At 30.1% G+C, this 25,956-nt stretch overlaps 1 protein-coding gene across 3 annotated transcripts in view; it reads left to right on the top strand.

Moving 5' to 3' along the window:
* LOC129960616 (AF4/FMR2 family member 1-like) overlaps positions 1 to 25,956 on the top strand; it is a 206,747-nt gene that overhangs the window by 118,989 nt on the left and 61,802 nt on the right. For all 3 annotated transcript variants that reach the window (XM_056074152.1, XM_056074154.1, XM_056074155.1), the window contains 3 exons: positions 20,112 to 20,210; positions 24,730 to 24,757; positions 24,997 to 25,063. In XM_056074152.1, coding sequence (XP_055930127.1) covers positions 20,112 to 20,210; positions 24,730 to 24,757; positions 24,997 to 25,063 — 194 coding nt within the window. The remainder of the gene's footprint in view (positions 1 to 20,111; positions 20,211 to 24,729; positions 24,758 to 24,996; positions 25,064 to 25,956) is intronic.

Here is a 25,956-nt window from a genome sequence, read left to right on the forward strand (position 1 = left end):
CAATTATTCTTTTCCTGGCACTCTTGTGTAGTTTCAAATTGAGATGATAGTATTTTTAAATATTTGATAAAAATGGTACAGGAAAAATGTTTGACTGGAATTTTGAATGCCAAGGTTTTCTCTATGCTTAAAGCTTCAGTTCTTGATCAAAAAGATTTGTCAGTGCATCGAATTTCGTTATAATGAATCATTAATAAGATGAATTCTAGCTTAATATCTTAAAATAAATAAATTTATTATTTTAAAATATTTATTTAGCAGAAGTGCATGTATGCCTTTTCCACATCTAAACAACTGGACTAAACTGAATAAAATTCTGTACACTTAAAAGACATTAGAAAGAATACTGCCAACTTTTTAAAGGACGAAAATTAATTAATACTCTATTAATTAGTATTTAACAAAAAAATTTCTTGAACTATTCTAATATTTAAAAAAAATATTTTTATGCGTCTTTTGACAATATTTTTATTGATTTCAAAGTATTGATTTATCCGTGCTTAAAACCAAGCTTTAATTAATCTCTCAAACGAAGACAATCTTTCTTATTCTTCAGTATTTGTGAACAAGAAACTTACAGTACTAATATGAAAATATTTAAAAATGTATGGAGAAAAGTACCTATTGGTTGCTTTTAAAATTGCCTGTTTCAATGACTTTCTAATTATAATTTTAAAAGATCATTTCAGATGATAAAAGGATTTTATATTATAATAGTTTACACAAAAGTAGTCTTTGTTTAGTTAAAAAAAATGTATACATTAAAGGATTTAAATCCTGAGAAAAGGCGGATACATCGACTAGCTAACATTTAAAATGTAACTTGAAGCAATATTAGTTTATATTGAATACCTGGCAATTTTGCTATAATGCACAGCACAATTCGACTTAAAAACTAATGCGTCTTAATAGTTTTAAAATTAATAGTTAATAATTTAAGTTTAGCATTCATGGCATATGATAGCTTAACTTATTGATTCAATCTCCTGAACATGTTTTGCTGTATATAACAAACGCTGTTAATTTTTTTTTTTTTCTTTTTCTTTTACCAAAGACGTTGCTATTAGATGATGAAAATGCGATGAACTCTTGGATGTCATCAGTTTTCTGTGGGATTGAGTCTACTGAATTTCCCCTACGTAATTTAAATAACATAAAAAAATTATTGAAGTCTTCATACATATAATAACAGTAATTTCTTAAGACGTTATTGTGCCAATATTTGCTGTCCTTTCAAGCAAATATTTTTTAATCCCTTCATTTCATTCTCAGACGCCGACTCAAATCGATAACTTTGATCGAACCCTTGACAAGTTATCCTAATTCAAAATAGGAGAAAATGTTTTCCTAGCGTAGGTTTCCAGAAAAGGAGTACAGATAAGAATAGTGTGTGTGTGTTTTTCGATGAAAATGATAAATCCGGTCTACTTGATTTAAATGATAAATCTGGTTTTGACATTTGTCCTTGAATGCTCTTCAACCGCTTGTTAAGTTTTTCGCGTAAGATGAAAGTTCACTTTTTGCATTTTGCTTTGGCACATTAATCCGCTTGCATTTTTTAAATATTAAAATGAAGCTGTCATAGTTTTAAATTATTTTCCTTGTTTGCGATTCTCGTCGATCAAGTTTTGGAAATTCTGTTATAGATTCGATTTTTTGTCACAAACCCTGTTATTCCATTTACAATTCCATCCTTCTATCTATTCGAACTCTTTCATGATCATGCTTTAATTGTTTTTGTCACATAATGGTAATAGTCTAGCAGGTGAATAAAAATTTAATTGAGAGTGAATGTAAATGAATTTAATAAAATCTATTTTTAAAAGTACCTTTTTTATTAATGTTCAAAAATATTTTCTTATTTTAATTAATTTGTACATCTTATTCTTTAATTTAAAGTTTATAAATATTATGAAATATTCATGTAAGTTTTCTTCAAATTCATTATCGGTGGTTACTATTTACCAACTCAATTAAATGATAATTTAAACAAAATTGCTCAAAATTTCAAAATTCTGGCACGGATAGGAGTGAAAAATAATTACAATATTTCTTCTTTACAAATATGACATAAATCAAATTAAATCAAGTTTTGTAAAAGCAGAACATTTCCATAAGTAGATTTCATTAAAAAACACTAATAAGCATTGTCTGTTATATTTTAATAATTTTCACACCGTTTTATTTTAACTTACAAAAAGCATTAACTAGAAGTTTAGATGATCCTGAATTTCAAAGCTGGATCAGATGTTAATGAAAATACTTCCTGTTTATTAATGACAGGAAATAAATTTGTAAAGTAAAATGTAAAATCTTCCATTCACATTAAAAACTTACATCTTCGTGACTTTAAAAATATTGTTTAAAGAAAAGGTTTTTCTTTTTTTTTTTCTTTTTTTATCCATCTACAGAAGAGAATACACGGCTGTTAAATTTGATAGCGACGGTACTTGATTCTAGACCAGCTTAGCTTCTGTACCACTATACAATAGCAGTGAAAATATTTGTACAGTATTAAATCTCAAAATAAATCCAGATATCTCCCGTTTCTTTACCCCCCCCCCTCAGATTTGGGATCAAAAGATCAAGATTTCGATGTGCGAGGCGGGAATGAAACTCTGTATTCGGGAGAAATAGGGTATTGGAAGAAGTCCCATTTCCCCTTCGGCAAATCTGACTAGGGAGGATTTAACTTTGACTTAAGAGCTTGATTCGATACCAGCAGATTTCAGCCAGCCGAGTGAAAATGAATAAGTTAACATTCATTTTCAGCAAACAAAAGTCCCCAATCTCCCCCCCCCCCTCCTAAAGTCATTACTTTAATATTTGGTTAAGACCTGTATCTATCGTTAAAGGATTCTTAATCAGAATTTACAAAGTGAAGAAATATATATTCGGTTGTGAGATTTGATGCCCAATGTTTTAAAAGCTAGTTTAATCAGAAGGTTAACAAATCAATCATGATAGATAAAGCTTCACTGGAATTTAATCTTGATTTGTGATATTTGTTTTGAAGAAGTTTATTTCTTTTGGACCTTGAGAACTTGTTTTCAATTATTGCAAGGCTTCTTTCTTAAGTAATTGAATATATTTACCATATAGTCAATATCATTAATGAGAGTAATTTCTGTTGCTGGATATTAATTAATCTTATATTTTTTATCTTTGGCATTTCATCTTGATAAGTTAGAAACTTAAGAGATTCGATTGAAAGGAATTGTATTAGTTATTTCAAAAATGAAGGTATGGAATAATTTGGCAAAGTTTCAATATTGTCATCTAATACAGAACTAATAATTGAAAGGATGATATGCATTCATTTTTTTATGAATTTATTTTTGTCATATTTTGGACTAAACAGTTATCGTCACAAATTTATTATACGAATTGGTGAATCTGAAAGTTTAGAGTCGCATCGATGGTGTTTTTCTTTATGTTATACATCGACCCTTATCCTTTCTTCTTCACTCCTATTGTATGTCTTCTCTTATTTCACCTGATTTATACAATACCCTGTAATACATACCACCCAAGGCCTTTCTTCCTTTTGTCAAATGATAATAATACAGTCTTTTCTTTCTCCTTCTCATTTTATTTACCTTCCGATTGGCTGCTAATTTAAATTCCCATTGCTCATGAATTATTGAAAACCCTTCTCTTTTTCATCTTCAAGACAGAAAAATAAGGGATGGATTTTTTCCCCCCTGAAGCTTGATAAACCTCAGTTCCAACTCTTTTGGCGCATGAAACTCGTCAGGTTGTAAAGTTCTAAATAAATCATTATTGGATTCTATGCAGGAAATATGAATGATTTGATAGTGGGAAACATCAACTTTCCTTCATGTTTGAATAGAATGGTAAGACGAGTAAGTACGCGTTGTGTTACTCTCATAAACCACCCCCCATTGTTGTTTTGGGCGACTCATTACTTGAGGGGGTGGAAGCTTCAGGTGCCCATCGATCGCACTCTCCCACGCAGCCATAGGGGTAGGATGCCTTTGGATGGAATGAAAAGAATCGATGATCCTTCCTTGCCTGCTGCTCAACAATGGGCGAGAGATTCGCTTGCTTTCCAAAGATTCCTTTTTTCCAGGAATGTGCATGTCAGGTCTCCAGAAAAGGATTAAAGGGAATCTCTTTTCTTCGCGATTAAATAAGTGCATACCATGGAGTGGAAGCGATGATTAAGTTCCGTGGACATATTTTTTTTCTTGTCACTCACACATTTTTTGTCTGGGAAAGAAAATGTTGGTTCTTTTTCTTATTACAGTTAGAACCGAAAATGTTTCTATTAGATTTTGCCGATCTCCTGTAAAATAGTAATTCAACAAAGATTGAAGAAATTATTACCGAACTGATATGACGAAAATATATTCTTAAGTTAAACCTATTAAAAATATATTTTAACTTTTTGATTCCGATTCTTGATCTCTAGAATGACTCTTGCGTAACTTCTTCATCTGGATTTCAAACTTATCCTCGACATTTTACAAAAAGTTGCTAAAGTTTGAATTTTCAGTTGAAATTAAAGAACAAATTAAATTATTTCTCTTTGAATTCGTTTTTGAATCTAATGGAATTTAAACTTTTTGTGACGTTTAACCGACTGATGTGTCAAATGAAAATAGAACTTTTTTAACTGCTTTCAGAGAGATCATTAAATAAGGTGAAAAAGTTCTTTGTCAACTATTTTTCATATCGAATTTATTTAATTTCTGCTCAGTTATTGGTATTTTTAAATGAAAAAAATTTCATTTAACAGATATTAAAAAATCTTAACTCATTTTAAAATATGTATCCAAATTTTGAAAAAGCGATGTTTTTCTTGTGTTTTCTTAACTGTGTGATCTCTTTTAAGATTTTGTCACCTATTAACCATATTTTGTATAATATCCAAAATTTTCTTTATTCTATTTCAATTCTCCAAGAAAGATTTCATTGTTAGCCTTTGATACTGATAAGAGAAATGTTTTCGACTACACTAGTAACAACAATGTTCACATTGAATCGACAAAATGTTTTTAAGCATTCTAATTCTCATATCGAAAATTGTCTATTATGTTTGACAGTTAAGCTAGCGTTGTTACTTGCTTAACATATGCTACAATAGGCAAGATTTCATTTACTGATAATTGAGGACTAAAGACTATTTTTTTTCACTACAGGTTTCTCATATTTTCTTTCAATACAATATTTTAAGACCTGTTTAATGTGTTAGTGTAACACTAAATTCTTATTTTATTGAATGCTCCTATTCTTTACAAAGTGATGATCTCTATAACCTCTCCTCATATTAATAAAGGATTAAGAAATTTCTTGCTCTTCAATATAGAATCTTAGAGTTAGCTAAGCCGAGAGTATAAATAACACAAATAAAAATATTTAATTATATAAAAATAAATGGTGAACTTAAAAATAAATGGTAAATAAAAAATGGTTTAAATGGAGAACAATAGATTAAAATATACCTAAAATTGAACTTCACTCGTTATTACAAACTGCTCGCTCACATCTATATCAGAATCACCATTTCCCCATAATTGGAGAAAATGCATTAAAGGTACTGAAAATGGAACTTCGGGTTGACATTATTACTTCCCCAGAATAAATTATCTAATTGTCCGCTTTTATATAATTGTATCCTTGCTCTGTACTTTGTCATCCTCTCAGAATGAATAGATATACGGACGAATTTGTGGATCATTTGTCATTGGGGGAAACTGCGCGTGATTGCGTTCTGCATCATTTTGTGAGTTGTAATTGAATTGTCCCTCTTTCTGAAAGACTAGCCCTTCGTTCATGGATACTATAATGAAAATGAGTGCCATGTCTGTTCCATCATTCCTAATAAATATTCTGAAAACTTTTCGAGATAAAAGCATTACATTAGTACATTAGTGGAAGCGAAGTCCTACTTCTCAGGGCAACAGTGACTTTAGAATTTAAAGGATATTTTTATTATCATTGGAATTCAAATAGCTTTACTCAAAGCGTTGAAGAGAAAAAGCTAATGTTTATAGCAACACCAAATTTCGATCGATATGTTTCAGAACATGGTGAAACAAGTGACGCAAGAAAAGCGTGGTCTCCCCGAAATATTCTTGCATATTCTCCAATAATGGTCTTCTTATCCCCCTCCCTAAAATTATGGATTTTGGGTAAGGCCGCGAATCTTCTGAATGGCATTAGCAAACAAAAGTTGTGGGAAATAGATTTTTGGCATGAATCTAGCATTTTTTACTGAATCTTTCATGAGAATATAATTTATGGACGCCTTTTTGCAGACCGATTGAAACCAAAATTTACAATTGACACCACATATTACAGTTGTTGTCCCAAAATAGCATACTGAATTGCATTGATTGAAGTCATTACATGCATGTGAAAGTACTGAACGACAGACGATCAATTCTTTGACAGATTTTGTTCAAAATTTGATGATAATCGATATTAAGATTTTTTTAGCCAAATTGTATCTACATAGTTCTTTGCATTTTGTAGTAGTTAATCGGGTTCACTTGTACTCGAACAACCACACAGATTTCTTCTGAATGCAATTCGCTCAAAATTTAATAAAAATCTGCAAATCTGGTCGTAAATCCCTCTAGTTCAAAGCGGTATGAGTGATCGTGTTCACAGACAGACGGACGGACTAATAGACAGAGACATAATGCCAAAAGTATGTTTTCGGAATAGGGGAGGTCTAGAGCGTGGAGATTCGTCAAAACTCTCGAGTTCGAATTTTTTAAGATTATAATATTTTCTCTATTCTTCATATTAGAGAAAATAAAAATTGATATGGGAAGATATTTAACTAATCCTTAATTTAAATATATAATTCAATCTACTCTGTAAACCAATGCACAAACATTAGTTATATATAACAATTGCGAATTGTAAATAATGTTGGAATACAATAGATTCGAACTAATAATACTAGACACATTCAAGTGTTATTTTAATTGATGTTGATGTATTGTAAAGTATTGTAAAAAGTTCTTAGATTTAAAAAAAAAAAAAAAAAAAAAAACTTTGTCAGTGTGTGCCATTTGTTTCTATTCTAAAATGCAAACCCCCGAGGTTTGAAATTCTTGTAACCATTGGACTTTTTTTTTCTATAGTTCTCTGAATATAAAGGTGTATTAATTCTACCTTTTGAATATACTGGGAGCTCAAGTATAGCCAGATTATTTCTAAATGAAATCGTAGGAAAACTATGATGGTTAAGATTATTATTGTAGGAGATTATCAAATGAAGTCGGGGATTTTGTTAATAAGTCTTTTTATTAATACTAAATGTCAATGACATTCGAATCGCACTCTTGCATCATAAACTGGATGGGCAAATACTGGAGATTTCATGAAAATGAGTAATCCCAAAAAATTCCTAAAACAGCAGTTGTATCCTATAGAATCATCATTTTGAACATTGTTATATGGACTCGTTTCTATCGGCTTTGCATTTAATTTTAGTGAGAAAAAAAAATTAAGGAAAAAGAAAGCATATTGACGAAATTTTATGCTTGGCATATTTATTTCTTTTCAAAAATTGAAATACGATACTGAAAAGAAAGTCTTTAAAAGCACCTTTATCTAAAATTAAATTAAGAGTTGCAGAAAGTAACTTAACAAGCTATGAGTTCCCCTTTTTGGCAAAGATATTGTCATCTCTTAATTCCTCGATTCTTGTTCAAAAAAAAAAAAAAAAAATCATTTTTTCCCACTGGGCAGGCAATCCAGATTTTCGACACTACTGCAGGGCTTCCTAATCCCGCAGGTCGCGAATCCGAAGAAGGTCGCAAAAACTTTCAGATTGCCTTCTTTCCCATTCACTTCTATCTGATTATTTAACACTAATTCCAAATACAATTACATGAGCCGTCTCGATTCAGTGCATTTAAGTTAAATTTTGGGAAAAAAAAAAAAAAAAAAAAAACTGTTCAAAATTGAATAGATTTGAACTTTTTTTTTTTTTTAATTGAAGAATCCTTTGCTTATTTTATCTTTATGTACATATACTTACTGTGTTGCTATTGAGGGGGACTTTTTACTTCCTTAAAAAAATACTTAAGTTACCTCAATTCACAAATTTCCACGAAACTTTAAAAAGAAAAAGAAAAAAAAGAAAAAAAAAAGAAGAAAGAAAGAAAGAAATCTCAGTACGGAGTTAAATGTATCTGAATCTTTTTATTGAAGATTTCTTTTGATTATTTTATTTTTGTGTATAAATATTGACATTCGAGTCGTTAGGATTCTGTTTCTCCTACCAAAAAGAAAATGGGATTCTAACAGCTTTAATAGCCTTCAACTGATGTATTGCGAACTAGAATTTCTGTGTAAATACTGTGGTTTATTTTGTACTTTTTTCAGCACTGTCATTTTTTTTTTTTTTTTTGAGCGAATAGGGCCATAGAAACTACAAAAATGCCGGTTTCTATCTCATGACATAATGCTACTTTTAAAAAGGAAAGTAAAAGGTGTTAATATTTAAAGTAATTTAATATAATTTTGCCGAAAATCTAATTTTATAAAAAAATTAAATGTTTATTTATTTGAGTTAACACTTCGCTTTTAATAATTTAATTATTGCTATTATTCAATATATATTCTTTCAGTCGCTTAAATTTTGTTTCGAGCTTCGAGGAGTCAAGAAACTTCAAAAAGTCTTGCTCTATTGATTTTTTTTTTTTTTTTTTTATATATATATATATATATAGAAGTCAAACCACAGTGCAAATTCGTCTTTCACTTGCTAGTTGTTGAATCTCTCCTTTTTTTTGAAGAGATGCTTCCTTGAAGAACAAAAAGTGAAAAGTCCTCTTAAAGCTTTTATGCGTGGTACTTTTTTTGAAAGGAATATCGATTCTATTATAAACAGAATTGTGTAATCCTTTTTTTTATTTCAGATATTTGCAGAATCCTTTCTCTCTTTACCTCCCCCCCCCCACATCGCGCCAGAGTTCAATTACTCTTACAGCTTTGTGACTGAACCACGCTTCCTTTAAAACGTATTTTGAGGGTCGATGAAAGTGGTATAGGGATGATTACATAGAATCACTTATCTTGCAATCAACTACTGAAATTTAAGTAAGAGCGGAATTTGTTTTCGCCGCTTTTGACGCCTTTTGTCGCAAAGAATAAAGAAAACCAATTTCTCTGAAGCATTCTGTCGAGTTGTTTGGAGTCAACTTAATGTATTGTAAGTCTTCCTATTACAGCGCCATAAAATCGATCTTTTTTTTCCCCTCCCTTATTTAGAAAGGGTGAGAGCTCTTCGAAGGATCTTTGTGTTCACTTTCTAGAAATGCTGATGTTTTTTGTAATGAGAGGATTTGTTTTTGTTTTTCCGAATATGATATTTTATTACATCTCATCCGATGCTTTTTGTGGAGGTTTTATAATCTAAGCAATTTTATTTGAAGTTAAAAATGAGTGAAGTATTTCTAAAGCTGACCAAAAAGTATGTGCCTTTTTTTCCGTTTGTTTCGATAATAAGTTTAAACTAAAATTTCCTCTTTGTATACTGTTCCTATATTGTGGTATAATCTCATAATAAGGCAAAACACTTTAAAAAAATAATGATAATCCTCTAGAAAATACATGACAATTAACTTTCCAAAAAAAGTATTTCCATATTTTATGCTAAATTTAATTATTGAATACTTACTCGAAGTGCATTTAATTAACAAAGATAACAAGTTGGTATGTTAAGTCTTGATAAAATCTGTGATTTAATCTAATGTTAAATGAAGAATAGGGAATTTTTTTGTAAATTTCTTAAAAGCATTTTTGTTTTAAAGTAAGGAAATCAAAAATTATTTCATAGTATTCTGAATGGACTAAAAAAAAAAAAAAAAAGGATTATCTTATTGTAGAAACTACTCCGGCAACCATATCGTCCGATATTATCAATTCTAGTGAAATATTTAAGAAGTAACACACACCAGTTTACTTAATTTTATCTTTTTGGAGGAGGAGATGTAACTTTTTAAAATATTATTTTCTTTAATTTCTCGAATTTTTGTTGTTGCAATTACAAAGTAAAACTTCTGACCAGTATTTATTTTTCATGATTTAACATCATTCTTTAATTATTTCCAGAATTGTAGATTTGAGATATAAAAGCAAAACCGCAATCGTAATATTTGCCAATAATCAGAAGCTTAAAAGAAAGTTATATTTTTTGAAAAATCCATGTATTTTAAATATTAAACGATAACGAATGAAACAAATTCATTGAACAACAGTTCATTTTTAGCATTATCTATTTTTAAAATTCTGTAAACAAATTGGTTGAAAGATGCTCTTCAGTTACAGTAATACTAGATTCTAACCAGGAGACTTAAAAGTTTGTCGACTAATTGCATGAAAAGGGCTCATATTGCAGGTCTGTAAAATCGATCTTTTTCATTGTTTTACTAGGAAAAGGTCTGTGACAGATAATAGTGTCTACCTTCCAAAAACTATGTTTTTCAGTCTGGGAAGATCTATTTTGTGTCTCAACATGGATCTTTCGTAGAACTTAAGTTACCCTTTTTCATTAGAACATTAAAAAAAAAAAAAAAAAAAAAAAAAAAAGATGAAGCAGTTCAGTGGGAACCAAGGATAAATTTTAAACATCGGAGATAATTAGTACATCTTTCGTCCAGTATTTAAAAAATAATTTCAAATCAAATTGTGTACAGCCTTATAGGGAATTTAGCCTTATAGGGAATAAAAGGTGGTCTCCGAATATTTGTTCGAACCACAGTTAAATCAACAAAATCATCATTATGCTTATGCATATATTAATATTTGTATCATAAATAAAGTCTTGATGAAGAATGTAATTTGAAAATTAGTCGTATGTTTCCAATTTTTTAGCATCATATGTTGTTGAGGAGAATACTGTTCTGTAAAATTCAAATCATTGTTTGACTGTATTTTAGTTATTTTATTATAATCAAGTAAAATTAAAAAATAAGGGGCAAATGACTTTTATGATACTAACCATTCAATTTCAAATAAAAATAGGAGAGAAAGCTACCAAAAGATCACCACCTCAGCTGGTCTCCGCTCTAATCAGCGTGCTTAATTTAGCACTAATTTTAGTCAACCTAAATTCAACCTTAAGTCAAAACACTTCAGTTACGATGACGCAAGACTTTAAATCGATGGAAATTGAAATTTTTTTTAATTAACTACAAATTTTAAAAATAATCTTGGATTCAATATATCTAATCTGAACTTAAGAAATTATTTTTATGCTACAATAATCGGGAAAATACTGGGAATGCTTCATTTAAAATGCATACATACTAAAAAAGATTTCTAAAATTTTATGAAATATTTTCAAGACTTATGTAAGTATATCGTCTGGAAATAAATGTGAATTTATTGAGATAAGAATAGCACCTTTGACGATTTTCCAAAATAGCATATGTAATTGAGTAAAGAATATATATTAACATTTGTTTTCTGCAATGCAATTTCTACTATAAAGATATTTGAAATGTGGCCAAAAACCTTCAAAAATTATTGTTTATCACAAACAAAAGTATTTGAATGGCATAAAATATTTAAAGGTGGTAAAGAATTCGTAGGAAGTGAATCGTGTTCTGGTGATCCATCTTCTTCGCGTAATCATTATCATGTCGGAAATCGGAAAATTGATGCTTAATGAATGTCGTTTAACAGTTAGAAATATTATGGAACAAATTCCTGTGTCAAAAAGGAGACCTGAATTGCGATGAGATAATTCGTAGTTTAGTGCCATATTAATACGCTTTTCCACAGCGGTATTATTATTCATGAATCTTTGATAAAAAAAAAAAGAAATGAATTAAACTCATATGGCTCCATAAGATCCCTTTACACCAGATATAGGGCCATGTGATTTCAAGGAATGAATGCAACATTGAAGAGATTTGTCGAATATGATTTTAAAACAGGCTTTTAAGATCGGAAACATTTTGACAAAAGTGCAATGCAACGAGAGGGAGACTACTTTACAAGATATATGATAAATATTGACAAATAAATTGATGCCTTTTGTTTTAAGATAGCATTCCAGATGCCTTTTGATCACAGTATTTTAACGATAATGAAAGGTCCGAGTCTTGGCCGAATAAAACGAATCCCATACTGTTCGAGAAACTGGTGAACGCCATATTATATTTCCATCCGTGAAACGTTTGGAGGAAAATTACATAGAGTTAAAAAAAGTGTAAATTAAACACTAAAAGTGTAGAATTATCTATCTCAACTTTTAAAACTACATGTATTCAAAACTTTTTCCCCTGCCACCCAGAAAATGTTAATGCTGCAGATCATATTTTTGCATTAATTATTAGGTCAAATTGGGAGAAGTTCATAAATTTACTGGCGTATTTTGTTAGCTGACCCAGGAAAAACAAGTATTTTAAATCGTATTTTTTTATTTATTTATTTTTTTATTTATTGATTGATTGATCAAAGTTCGTAGCTAGGAAATATATTTCCTGTCTCTTCCAGTTTCAGACAGAACTGAAAAATCTTTTTTAAATCTCGAGATAAATGGAAATAACTGTCCGTGCTAATTCTGCGAGTGGTTACTTGGTATTTCGATTTAGTGCAAAATTTATATTTAACTAGACTGAACTTGTAACTGAACAGAAACTCTTGTCTTGTAATTAAATTTTTCAGAATTAGAAGTATAGCTTGTAAACTCGTAGTTTATTTTTCATCAACAACAAAGTAACTATTCCGATTTTCCTCGTTGATGTTTAATTATATATAATTTGATTTGGGACATTAACTAGCTATTTTATTTATTAACAAGTTAAACATCGTATATCTAATATGAGAGAATCATAGAACAAGACAAGCATCTTCTCTCCCCCCCCCCCAAAAAAAAGAGAAAAAAATTATAGACTGGTTATTAACAATATGCCACTGGAGTTTTCGCTAAGTGTTAAAAAAGCAGAATAGAGTTTTAAAGCTTACAAGGCATTTGGAAGACTCAAATAATTTTTGATATTAAAATCAAGCCATTCGAAGAAGATCAACATCGTTCTTTTAAATAAAAATGTTTGAGTTTTTCAGCATATTTCTCAATCATTATGCAATTTTTTAAATAAAAAAATAAATTTTATACGGATTAAAACTGCCTTGTGAACAACAACGTGTGACCATATTTTCTCAGTTTAAATGATGGTTTACTTGACCCTGAGATGTCATCTCTTGGAAATTAACTTTCAGCACAAGGAAAAAGGGACAAAAATATGCTAATTTACTCTTGTATGCATATTTGTGAATTGATGGCTTGCAAATACCATTAAAGTGGCAAATATCTTGTTCCAGAAAAACTGGATGTTTACCTGAATGGAAAATATTCTTTGTAATCATGCAAATGTGAAACATTAGTTATAAGCCCTGTGAAACGAAAACAATAAGCTATTTACGAATCACTGGAAATTTTGACTAGAAGTGCGCTAATACCCTTTTTCTTGACATTCTTGTGCAATTTAAAATAAATAAATAAAAAATTTCTTCAGTTCTTAGAAATAATTTGAAGAGTTTATTCTCATTGTATTTAGTGTGGAAACAAAAATATCCTAATTAGAATTTTATTTTGTCAGAGTGATCGAATTTGACTTTTTCAAGATATTGTTACTATATAGAAAATTTCTTTTTAAAAAACTTATGTTCTTTTTTTTAATCACATAACGAAATGTATATAAATATAAATTCAATTATCCGCCCACTCTTTAATTTCATATTTTAGAATATGTTATGTCTTCTTTACTGTTATGAATCAAGTTGACTCCTTAAAGCATTTTATGGTTGTTTCAAACACACGGAATTCGTGTATTGATTAAAAGAAAATTCTTAATTAAAAAATCCTAAAAGCAACTGATCCTTAAGCTATAATGTTTTGAATTTCACCAGTTTGTTTAATTAGTTGCATGCAATATCTGTCTGATGATGTTACACATGGTATTAGAATGTTATTATAAGATACAAGTATATTTGCACTAAAGTCTACAGTTTTATCTATAAAAAAATTCAAATGAATTTTTTTTATTGTAAGTAATTTGTTTAAATTTGATTAAAATTGTTTCATAAAACTTCATCCTGATATGTGAATCAAACTGAACCATTTCAGAAAAAATAGGTAGATAATCAACAGTCGTAAATCTAGTGTTAAATGAAGGATACCGTTTCAGAGTCCAAAAATGTTACTGAAAAACGTAACTCCGAAAAAATTTGGGATGTGCATACCTGTAAGCTTGAACCGATACCTCGCAGGTGATAACAATTAACGAATGACGATCTCTTTTACTTCTCAAACGTGTTCTGCGCCACACCTGGTCAAATTTCCCCACGTGTCAATAGACAGGCATTTCCTTTTATTCTACGTCTTTGTACCTCCCTGTAGGGGGTTATCTGGCGTTCAAAGAGGACTTAACCCTCCCTACAGCCCTATCGATTTTGTTCACGTTCCCATCCTTTCCCTTTAGTCACCACGCATTGTTATTCTTCCACTGTCACTCTTCCAGAATTCTACCATTGTAGGATTTTGCTAACATTCATTTACGCTAGCTGGCGAAATAATGAGCGATAGCGCGAGTGGACAAGGCTTAGAAAGCAATGAGATGTATCATTACTCTATCAATCTACGAACAGAATATAGATTTTAACAATGACCTTTTTTCTACGAATAGTCAGGAATCATCATCTGAAGTTGACAGTACAGGGAAATTACAAGAAGTATTGTAACGCTTCGTTTGACAATTCTGAATACGATTCTAATGAATTTTAAAATGTATCAATCGAAAGTTATTTCAACAATCTTAGATGCGTAGAAGCAAGCATTGTATCATTCACATATAATGCGTTCCCTCACTTTCTACGGGCTATCAACTTCAGTTGACTGCTGTGATTGATCGTAGCAATTTGTAATTGAAAATATTAATTTATTATGCTCGATTCAATTTAACTAAAATAAAAGCACAACGAAAAGAGCAGGGCTTTATCAGACGAATTTTAAGCTTGCTTACCTCACTTTTATGGGAAAATAAACTATCCAACTTGCATCTATTTGCGCTATGCTTACAAGTAATAGCGTGAACAAGGGTTAGTGATTTTACAAAATTTAAATAAGTTTATGATGTTTATATAACAAGGCGATATTTCGCTGGATTGAATCTCAAACTACTTAGACAATTAGGCTAAAACAAAAATGAATTAGTATCTCTTAATGAAAATTTAATAATCAAAACGTGTAGGAATTTACAGGCTTTCACTGCCTCTACAGTGCCGTTCAATTGAAGCGGAAAAATTAAAATACGTTGAATATGCATGAAATTTTTGCATAGATAATACTCATGTTCAAAAAGAAAAAAACAACTACATTTTTGTACTTCCTCCACTTTTGATTTTCTTATTTTCCTTTAAGGCATTTTTCAAACTTCATCTCAAGGATAAATTTTAGAACGTGGACATTCATATAAGGTGTCAAATTCATGCAAGTGCATTTAAAAAAAAATCTAAACTATTTCCTATAATTTTTTGGTAGATAGACTCCATCATGAATGTTAAGGATTAAAGCGATTATTTTAGAATGTTCAAGAGCAGACATTTACAATGCTGATGGACTACAAAATTAGGGATTTTCATCTTTGACTTTGGGTACCTCTGATACCAAATGACTCTCACTAAAAATCCACACCTATCTAATTAGATGACCTCTTCTCTACTATTGTTAAGATATAGTATGGACAGGGCCATCTAATTGGATTGAAGGTGTGAATCCCAGGCATGAATCATGGCAGCGAACGTATTAAGTTGAATAAATCCAGTTTCAAAATGATCAGACAAAAAAAAAAGAATATTATTAAATTCGAAGTTTATACTTTGCAAGAAAATTAAATTTCGATGCAATTTTTATGCATTTGAATGTTAATGTTTTCTTTATTAAAATATGCGATTAAAAATTTTCTCTTGTCACAGCTCTGCAAAACTGATGTATATTTTAAAGATAGAGTATCAGAGAAAAAAATTTTACAATTTATCTGCTTGTTATACTCCATGTTTCCATATTTCGAAAACCTCCTCGTTTCTGGGCGTGCTCCAATAAAGGAGGGTTTGACAAAGCAAAGATGAGATGAAAGATGGCGGAAGAGATATGTTTATTCTGTATTAAGCAATATATTGAATTTCGAAGTAAAGTTAGTTCCGAATCAAAAATTGGTATGGCTAAAAATAGAGCGAAAAAGAATACCTAAAAGGAAATGCGCCTAATGAACATCTCCGGAAAAACGCTCTTACATACCGTTTATTTTCCTTTTGCAGAGAAATATCGTACAAAATAGATAGGGACGAATTGCTGAAGCAAACAGTATACTTCTTGTGTATGCGAACTCTTACGGGACTTGAAACATGTTCAAATATCGAAAGTATATCTGAATAGAAAAATGTATAGTGCGTATTAAATTCCATTTCAACTTTTACATCATTTTATGATGATAGTTTCCTAAATATTCCCACTGCGTCAGCATAAGCTGGCTTATCAAGGTATATGATTATTTTAAAATTATTGATGCACTTCTTTTAGCTATAATTCAGCATTTTTTTTTTAAAGTAAAACTCTTAAGCTAAGGATTATTTTATCATATTCTTCTGATATCGTTTAATAATTGATTATTTTAAAAAATTAGAAAAATGGGCCTATTGCTTTAATTTGAATAACAGATTGCAAAACAAGTAGTGAGGGCAATCTGAGATGCTTGTTTTGAAAGCAATCATGCGTTTGCTTAATGTTTCAAAAATCGTGGTTTGGATTTGTTTGTCCTAGCGAATGTATATTGTTGGCATTTGACTAAAAGAAAAACCCTTCAATGCTTCATTTATCCGAATTTTATTCACAAAGAAATATTTTTTTTATTTTGTCGTCTTTCTATAATTTTTATCTAGCTTGATTCAAGTCGTAATGACGGAATTTTTTAAATCAATTTTTGACTCTTGATGTTCATTGTTGATGTTCTACATTTTTTAAAATTTTGTATTCTTCCTGGCACACATTATTTTAATATTTTTCGAATTATTGGTTAATTGATTAATTTATTTTTTATTTGAGTGGTGCCCTCTGGTAGTGAATTTGAGAACAATCAATTTCAGGATTAAAGAATTTTATGAGTTATTTAATATTTTTTTATTTTAATTTGTAAGTAAAATTAAATCTTTTTTCAGTACTCTAATAAGAGTATGATTTAAAAAAATTTTTTATGAATTTGCATATAAAATCTTTGCTGAAGTTTAGGAATCAATTTGATGGAATCTGAAAGTAATGATTCATCTTTACTAACACGCTACTGAATAATTTTTTGATCGCGTGTTTTCTGGACATTTTTCTCAGCCTTAATAATAGGTTTGAATTCATTTTCTGGTCAAGGATTCGAACTTTGATTGTTCTTTGCTTTATTATTCCGATAAAACTAAAAAATTTCTGTGTGCAGACTGATTTATGCATATAAAAATGAAGTATTAAATAGGCTATTTTCTGGAAATATGCTGTCCAAAAATATGCACCATAATATTTGTAACTGTGTTGAACTGATTTTAGTCAGTTGATTAATATGTGGCTATAATACCTTGTTAAATTTGTATTAAAGGATCTTAAAATAACTGTGATGTATTCGGAAAATAATAAATCCTCACTATCAAATATTTCCCTTGCTCTGCTTCCTTTTTTTAGATCGTTTTTTTCCAGAATGCTAGTAATAATCACAGAGAGCTACTTTTATTAATTACAACTTTTAGAATTTTTTTTTCTGATATTTAAATATTTGTTCCATCTGATATTACATGTACTTGTTGGAATACTTTTTGTTATAAAAATGTGCAAATACTTTCGTTTATAATTGGCAATTAGCGGTTTAAATTTACTTGAGTAATGACATCGTCCATAAATGGCTTTTTGGTACTGTAATAGCAACTTTAAATAAGGTGCTCTTTGGTTCTGTTGGACCAGATGCTTCATTTGAGAGGAGGGGGAGAAAGCATTTTCACCTGTATATTATGTAACCATAACCTACGATTCAAGTGAACACATATATGTAATGAAGCAATGAAGGATTTCTTGACCGTTCAGTTTTATTAGGTTTTCTAGATTTAACGAAGTTGTCAAAATATCGAATTATGGATTATTATACTACTGACTTTCAGATGCATCTTAATTTTCCAGTTGATAAACTCTGTATTAAATCTTTTTTACCATATTTGATTGGTTGTTTCGCATCGTATGTAATAAACTTAAAGTTTTGAGCCTCTTTTGCATGATCTCATAAAAAATATGGCCGAATTTTATTTCCGGCATCATTATAAATATTCTGTTTTTTTTTTCTCTGAAACATATTGTGGGGAATTAATATTGCATTTTAAGAAAATAATAAAAATCTTCACTCGTCCATCTCTAATGAATAACCACTTTCACTTATAAATTTTGATCAACGATTTATGCTTCCGTTTATAAATTATAAATTTATTAACGAAAGTAGTAATTTAGCTTTTAGAAAAATAATTTTTTTATTATTATTAATACGCTAGCTTAAGTCACTATGAACTGGTTTTCCATTGACAAATTCTCGCCTATCGAAGATTTGAAGTAGCGCTTTGATTATTTTCTTGTATGTCCAAAATTAGATATTAATAATCAAACTTTTAATCAAATTCGATGTAAGCTTTGTGCAAAAGAAACTTTAAATTGCCGTATAAAAAGTTGTTCGGTTACTTTTAATTTTGATTAAAAGACTTCAATTAAGCAATTTGAATTTAATACAGTATTTACAAAAAGAGTGACACCGACATATATTGAAGGTTGACATATTTCTTCTGTAAAAGCTCTTTTAAATTGAAAAAGTAACTCTTCCAATAGTTCTTAATTCAGCTGTCTTTTTCAAAGAATGTTCAATCAACCGTTCAATTTCAGGCGTAAGAATGTGAAGAGGGGAGAGTCCCCACCTCCCTTGTTCACTTCTCAGCAAACACCACAGCCCCACCCTTATTCACGGTCTCTCTATTTCTTTGAAAGAAGTCGGGAGTCTTTGCTTTTAGTGATGAGGGATTTATTGCTGGAACATGAAGGGATCAACTTTCCAAAACCAACTAATAATAAATAAAGTTGAGTGGATCTTTCAAAACAAATAGTGTGGAAGAGTATTTCCAACCATCTGGAGCTGTTTAATCCGCGGCGAAGGATAATTCTGGAGCAAATAAGTGGTTGCTTTAGTTCTAGCCATTTGGGGTTGTAGAATTATGGTTGGTGTCGCTTCTGTTAGTACATTTAGCGGACTGTTTTCGTCATCATATTTTATTGAAAAAATAATGTCGAAATAGAATCGTTGCTTTTTTCGTGGATATTTAGTGCAATTCCCTATTGTTATCTTTTAATGCAGTTAATGTATAAACATAAAATAGAAAGAAAGATTTTAAGTTATTATAGATGTTGGATAATTCTACTTTGAATAGAAAGCAAAGCCTAAAAAATGATTCTTTTAATTAATTTAAGGAATTACATTAAAAAAATAATTAAAATATCATTTTCATTGTTTTAAATCTTAGCGATATTAACTTTGTTAATCAATGGCACGTTAAGCGCCACACCGATATTACTTTCCTTTGCGTTTGGCCCGCGGTCTCTACTGATATTCTCAATGTTTAGATTCATTTTACACTCAAGATGTTTACCATATTTTAATGTAACCCATTACAATATTTTGTTAAGGAAAATTTAGGCGCATATGCTAATTTATTAATTTTAATTCAACCGTAGAAGTTTCACAGTGCTTGAATGTATATGACCATATACCATATTTCAAATTTTATTGTTGCATTCGATAAATTTTTGTAACTGCTGTATTCGGTAATTTATCACTTTATCAATCTATTTTATTCATCTCATCTGTACTTTCATTTTAAGAATTGCGCCGCTGTACTTGCTGTTCTTCTCTAATATGAGAACACAATTTAATACAGCTTTCGGGGGGGGGGATACAACAAACTTTTGGTTGAAATGATGATTTGTCTTTTCTCTGTTTGTGAAACTAGTTTACTGCTATGTAAGATAACCGATTTTTGTATTTATTTTTCAGGAGATGACGAAGGCCGTACCTCCTGCCCCCTTGACAGCTATCCAGACCCCCAGGACGGAAGAGACTGGGTTCGCCTTTCCGACCGATCCAACTAATGAAGTAAAGTTCTTTTCCTTTCCTTTCTCCTCCTTCTTTCTCTCCTCCCCCTTTCTTGCTTTCTCATTAAATAATGCTATTGTCTTAATAGAACTTGGAATCTAATTATGGATTGCGATCCCAATCGGAGTCACGTAACAAAATTTGAGAGTTATAAAACTTTGTAACTCTTACTTGCTTCAATTAAGATCAAATTATTCCTCAGATTTATTATTACAAGCAGATAGTGAGAATCAGCTTAACAATACGAAGTACATAATCACAAGTACTCGAAGCTAGGGGTATATGATTACACCCCTTTAAATAATCCGACATAATGATCTTAATACATATAAACGTAATTTATTAATGTAATCATAATTTAGTTCTGCAGATCAACTGGGGCGATAAAATATTGTTTTTAATTAAAAAATTATTTAATTTTTGAGATGAGTAGAAACATATTCATCATTCATCCGTGCTTAGTATTTCTAAATACTTTTAATTTGAACTGTTACTTAAAATAGTTAATAAGTTAAGCCGATTAAGTTAAATTAATCTTATTGTAAATACATATTGGATATTTTTCATTCATTAAATCTTTTTACTGAAAAAGCATATTTTCTACAGAAATAAAGTTTTCGCTATTTTCAAAAGAGCAATTATAGCTTAATCCAATAAGTTTTTCAACATGTAAAGCTTGCAAATATACATATAGACTGTGCTTGTGCTAGTATTCAGCCTTGAAACATAATGAATTCTAAATGTTTAAAAGAATATAAGCTCCATAAGGTTAATGAATATCTTCACCAATTATCTCTTTTGTCTTTAAAGAAAATGCAATGTTTCCTTTTATGTATATGTTTGTTACAAAACGAGGTATAAAGCGATATCATCTAACACGGGTCTTCACCAGAATATTTACTACGCAGTTTCCCATTATCTCTTCTTGATTTAGGTTATCAATGTTTTAAGAATCATAACGAGTTTTCCTTCGAAGGAAGCTAGTGCCAATCATTTGATGCAGTTAAAAGTGAAAAAGGGCTGATTTGATGCAACAATGCGTCTGTCTACAATCCAACAGCTGTCGATGTTGAATCAAAGTCCTCTGTGAGCGTACCATGACCATGTAACATCCGAGCGATCTCTACTTCCTTTCGTCAGCTATTGAAATAAATGCCAGTCCTTAACAGGGTTGAATATCAATTCTTTTTTTTTTTTTTTTCCGTTATTCTTCCGACCATTTTTGTCTTTTTGAGAGAAAAGTGCGTAATTCTGCTGATACATGGTCAATGCTTCTGCATGGATTATCTCTGCGTCCTGTCCTTATATGGAGATTGTAACAACTCTAGGATCAGTTTATTTCAAACTGAATAGGAAAATAATATACCTATGAAAAAAATTTTAACTCTTAACTGACAAAAATGCGTATATGTACCCCGATATTTTGTTTTGAGAATGAAAACTGCATTGCAATAAAAATTTTAAATGAATATTTTTTTAGTATAAGTTATAACTTTTTTTTTTACTCATTGAAATATTTCATGATTTTACATGTTAAACTCGATAACTGAGAAAATTACTATTAAGTTTTACTATTTGTTAAATAAAGACTAAATAGTAACTAATTAAAAGCAAAATCTACAGTATTGTAATTACTCGCAATCCGATCTCTCAGTATATTAGAAAACTCTTTATTATTAACTTGGGAGAAATGCTTGTGACGAAATCATCCATTCTCGAGAAACTGTGCAACACCAAGCCATAAGCCGCAGTGACATTGAACGCAACATATTCATTCACTTCTGTTTATTACTGGAGTCATCCAAAACCGCACTGCATTTATAATAAGTGTCATTCTTTTGTTTTGAAAGCAGTCAACTCGCACACTCATATTCGGGGCTCAAGGCTTTTAAAATCGGTAGAAGTTTGAATTTTGTTGTGAAATAATTTTCACTGGTATGCTTACCAACCCTTGGTTATTGACACCCTGCTAGGCCTGAAATTAGCAGTTTCTTTTGTTGTATAAGTATTTTGTACTGCACAACATTCATTATACATTGCTGCACACGATGAACAAGACATAAATGTATTAGTAAAAGCGGATTTATTATGAAAGATCATGAACTTCGAATCGGACGATTTAGCAAATGCAGTACTTCGCACTTCTATAGTTTATTTATAATTTTACCAAATTAAGACTTTCTTGTGTTTATTCTCGACCAAGCTGAGCTCCGAAACAATAAAAGCTGCTCGTCCCAGCTTGAAGGGGCTGTACACTTACCCTGTAAAACTTTAAACAAATTTAACTTGAACCTTGGCGCAGGCTTAAAGAACCTGTCTCTAACAGGTAGGCGGAATAATTAGCTGTTTTTGAACCACGGTAACTTTAATTACTCAGAATTTTGTTGGTCTTTATGTAGGATTAAATTCTTTTTGAGCTCGCTCAATCGTGGAGGTGTGATTATCTTGTATTTGCCTTGGTTTTTTATCTCGAAACTTAGGGAGAGGGGGGAAAAACCCACAGCCGTTTAATTCATTCCCCCCCCCTTAATATCTTATGACTATGTTTTGAAAATTAAGTGGTCTGATTTTTGTGATACCAGAACTAGCAGGCAAGCATTTTATCGCCAACTCTTTCTTTATTTCTTGGAAGACCTTGAACTTGTGTAGTTAGTCGACGGGATGAGCGTGAATTTAATGAGTAGATCTCATCATGGGATGTCAGCTGGAAGGGTTCAACTGACTCTGCAGGAAACGGATCTCCTCTTTTAGGGCGCATTCATTTGGGAAAGCCGATGAAGTCCTTTTTTTTTATTTTGCTAATCTACACTGAAAATCGGAAATGTGTCTTTAGGGGTTTAATTGCATTTTTTTATGTGACATATTTGAACATTAGAGTTCCTGCATCAGATGTATAGTTTCTTCCTTTGGTTCTTGTAGATAATAATTGGTGTGTTTATTATAGTTACTTATATTGGTTGTTAGTGTTGATTCAGTTGCAAATTAACGAATATTTAAATTAGCTCATAGTTAGAGTACATTCATTTAGTGTATTTGTTTCATTTGAGGCTTGAGAAAGAAGTTATGCGATTATCATAATTGAGCAGTGAGGCAGCAATTTATAATTGTAAAAATGTTTAATTTAGCTTTGACATATTTGAACAGGAGATTTCTTTCGTCAGATGTTTATGCAGAACTAGTCGATGCTTTTATTATATAGAAAGTAATAAATTTATTTTTGTGAATTATGTTGTATTGTAATATTAATTCAATTTATACGAATTAATAAATCTTTTCATTTAGTTTTGCTTTTGGTTTGAAAAAAGATGCGGTACCGGAAAAATTGATTTGCAATGCAATGATTTAGAATTTATATTCATTTTTTTTTTTTTTTTTTTTTGATATTTTGACCTTTTTATAGATTTTAGTGAAGATATTCAAATCAATCAAATTGTCGCTGGTTCGGATATTTATGGGATGGCTGGTATTTTAATTATTTAAATTTTTTCGTTGCTTTGACAATGAAATTTCTTTTTTTATATAAACGAGGCAATGTATCTTGTAAATTGGTAGAGTCAGATGAAAAATAGTTGTATTTGCATTATTGTTAACATTAGCTCTTTTTTTTTTGTTAAATTTACTTTATTTTTTAAACATTTTAGTTTCAATGGTTTCTTTTTCTTGCGACATAGAATATGAGTTAATAACCAGAATTTAAGTTAAATTTTATATTGAAATATTCAATATTTAAATTTTTAAAAATGAATTTAGATTGAAAACTTTTAGGTATTAGTTGAAATGGCAATTTAAAATTTAATGAACAGTTGGAGTTTAATAAAAAGAACATCTGTATTCAGCTTGAGATGTTTTTAAGCTAAGGAAGTTGAGGAGACATAATTTATAATTAACATTGAGATGTACCTGACGGGAAATAAGGAGGAAAAAAAAGTGTTTTCAGTTTGAGCCTTTATGAAAATTTTGAATGATTTGAAACAATGAAAAGTTAGAGATTAGTTCAGCATTTTCATTTTCTTCATTTAGAAAGCCATCTCGTAAAAACAATTTTAAATCGTTTTTAATTGTTCTTTTGTCTGCCTGAAAATTTCTATTATTTAGAATATTTTAATGTGCTTTGATTCGAAACATTTTAGTCCATGAGTATGAATTACAAACTTTTTACCGCTAGAAACAGTACATTATTTCAGCTTTGAAACTGTCAATGAAAGAAGTTAAATTGTTTTAATGTTTTATATTTAGCATAAATATGTTTTGAAGAGCTTTTTTGAAAAACCCTTGCCATAATTAAAACTTTATTTTCAAAACAGTATTTAAAGAATATTTCTGTAATGCAGAAAAACAATATTGATTTTTGGGAAGGAGTGTGTGTGTGTGTGGGGGGGGGTCCTCAGCTGAGCCTTTTTTTAACGTATATTTATGTGGTTTATATGCGGTTTCATTATTTGAAATTTCAAATTAATAATGTTATACAGAATTGTGTGAAAAATTCATGCACACTTATATTTTATTTTATTTTTTTCAGGAATCTTTCATGAAATTGGAAGAGCAAGGTAAGAAACTTACAGATTTTCAGACATAATGCGAATAAATATGCTATAAAAATCGATTATATCTATAATTTCTGTAATATTTTCTCAGTTTTTAATCTTTAATGTGATGATTTAATCTATTTTGAATGTGCAGCTCATTGCTGTTCATATTTGTTAAGTTTATTTTGTGATTATTCCATAACTGACGGTTGTTTGTGAAAGGAAGTGAAATACAATAAGTGTTTATTTTCTTTTTACAGTCCACCTTCTCACTCCTCTCGACGATGATCCGATGCCAAATGATGTCCATCAATCTTCGCCAAATTCGTGAGTATTTTCTTTCCGATTCTTGTTTATGTAGAGCTAAACTTCTTTCAATAATATTTCAGGCCTATTTAAAAATCAATTTTAACGTTCTTTTAAACGTTGCTTATTTCTTCGGAGTCTCCTGCATGCCTGCTATACTTTCAGTGTGTTTTTCTTCATCTTGAAAAATCACCGAAAGGATTTTTTTCTCCCCGAAAATGTTTGTCCACTTCAGTTTGCATGTGATTCACTTTCGTTTTTTTGCTTTTGTTGTCTTAATTTTAATCAAAATTATAATATTTCCGACATGTAGCTTTTCCTATATAATTAATAATACCTCATATCTGTATATTAGATGATATAATTTTTTCGCTCATAATTTCTTCATTGTTATTTTAAAAATTATGCCTATTCAGTTTTCTTCCTTCTTTGAGAAATTTAATTGACGAAAACATTTTGCCTCATTTATTTAAAATATTTTTTAATATCGTGTTTCAGATGATAATTTAAGGGTTTTTACTAATACTTTTGCTCCAACTAACGCCGATTTCTCATCTTGATTATCCTATACAGTACGGCAAACATCACTATTATAGCATTAAAATATAATAAAGAATATTAAATGATAATTTTGCATACGTTCCATACGGAAAGAAATTATATAAGTATAATTTATGCTGAAAAAGGGAAGGCGCTTCAGGTTTTTGATCAAAGTTCCATGTATGATGTGCACGTAATTCAAATGTTCCGCATAATATACATGTAATAAATTCAATTTACCCGCATTTCTAAAAATTATTCCGTACTCGAATTTTTCCTTAAAAGGGACATTTACCTCTTACATTTTTCTAAAACGACCGTGACTCGGACTCGCTGACAATGATATTTGAAAATTGCAGTTATGGTTCCGTTAT

Source organism: Argiope bruennichi, chromosome X2, assembly GCF_947563725.1.
Source record: "Argiope bruennichi chromosome X2, qqArgBrue1.1, whole genome shotgun sequence".
Taxonomy (NCBI): Eukaryota; Metazoa; Arthropoda; class Arachnida; order Araneae; family Araneidae; genus Argiope; species Argiope bruennichi.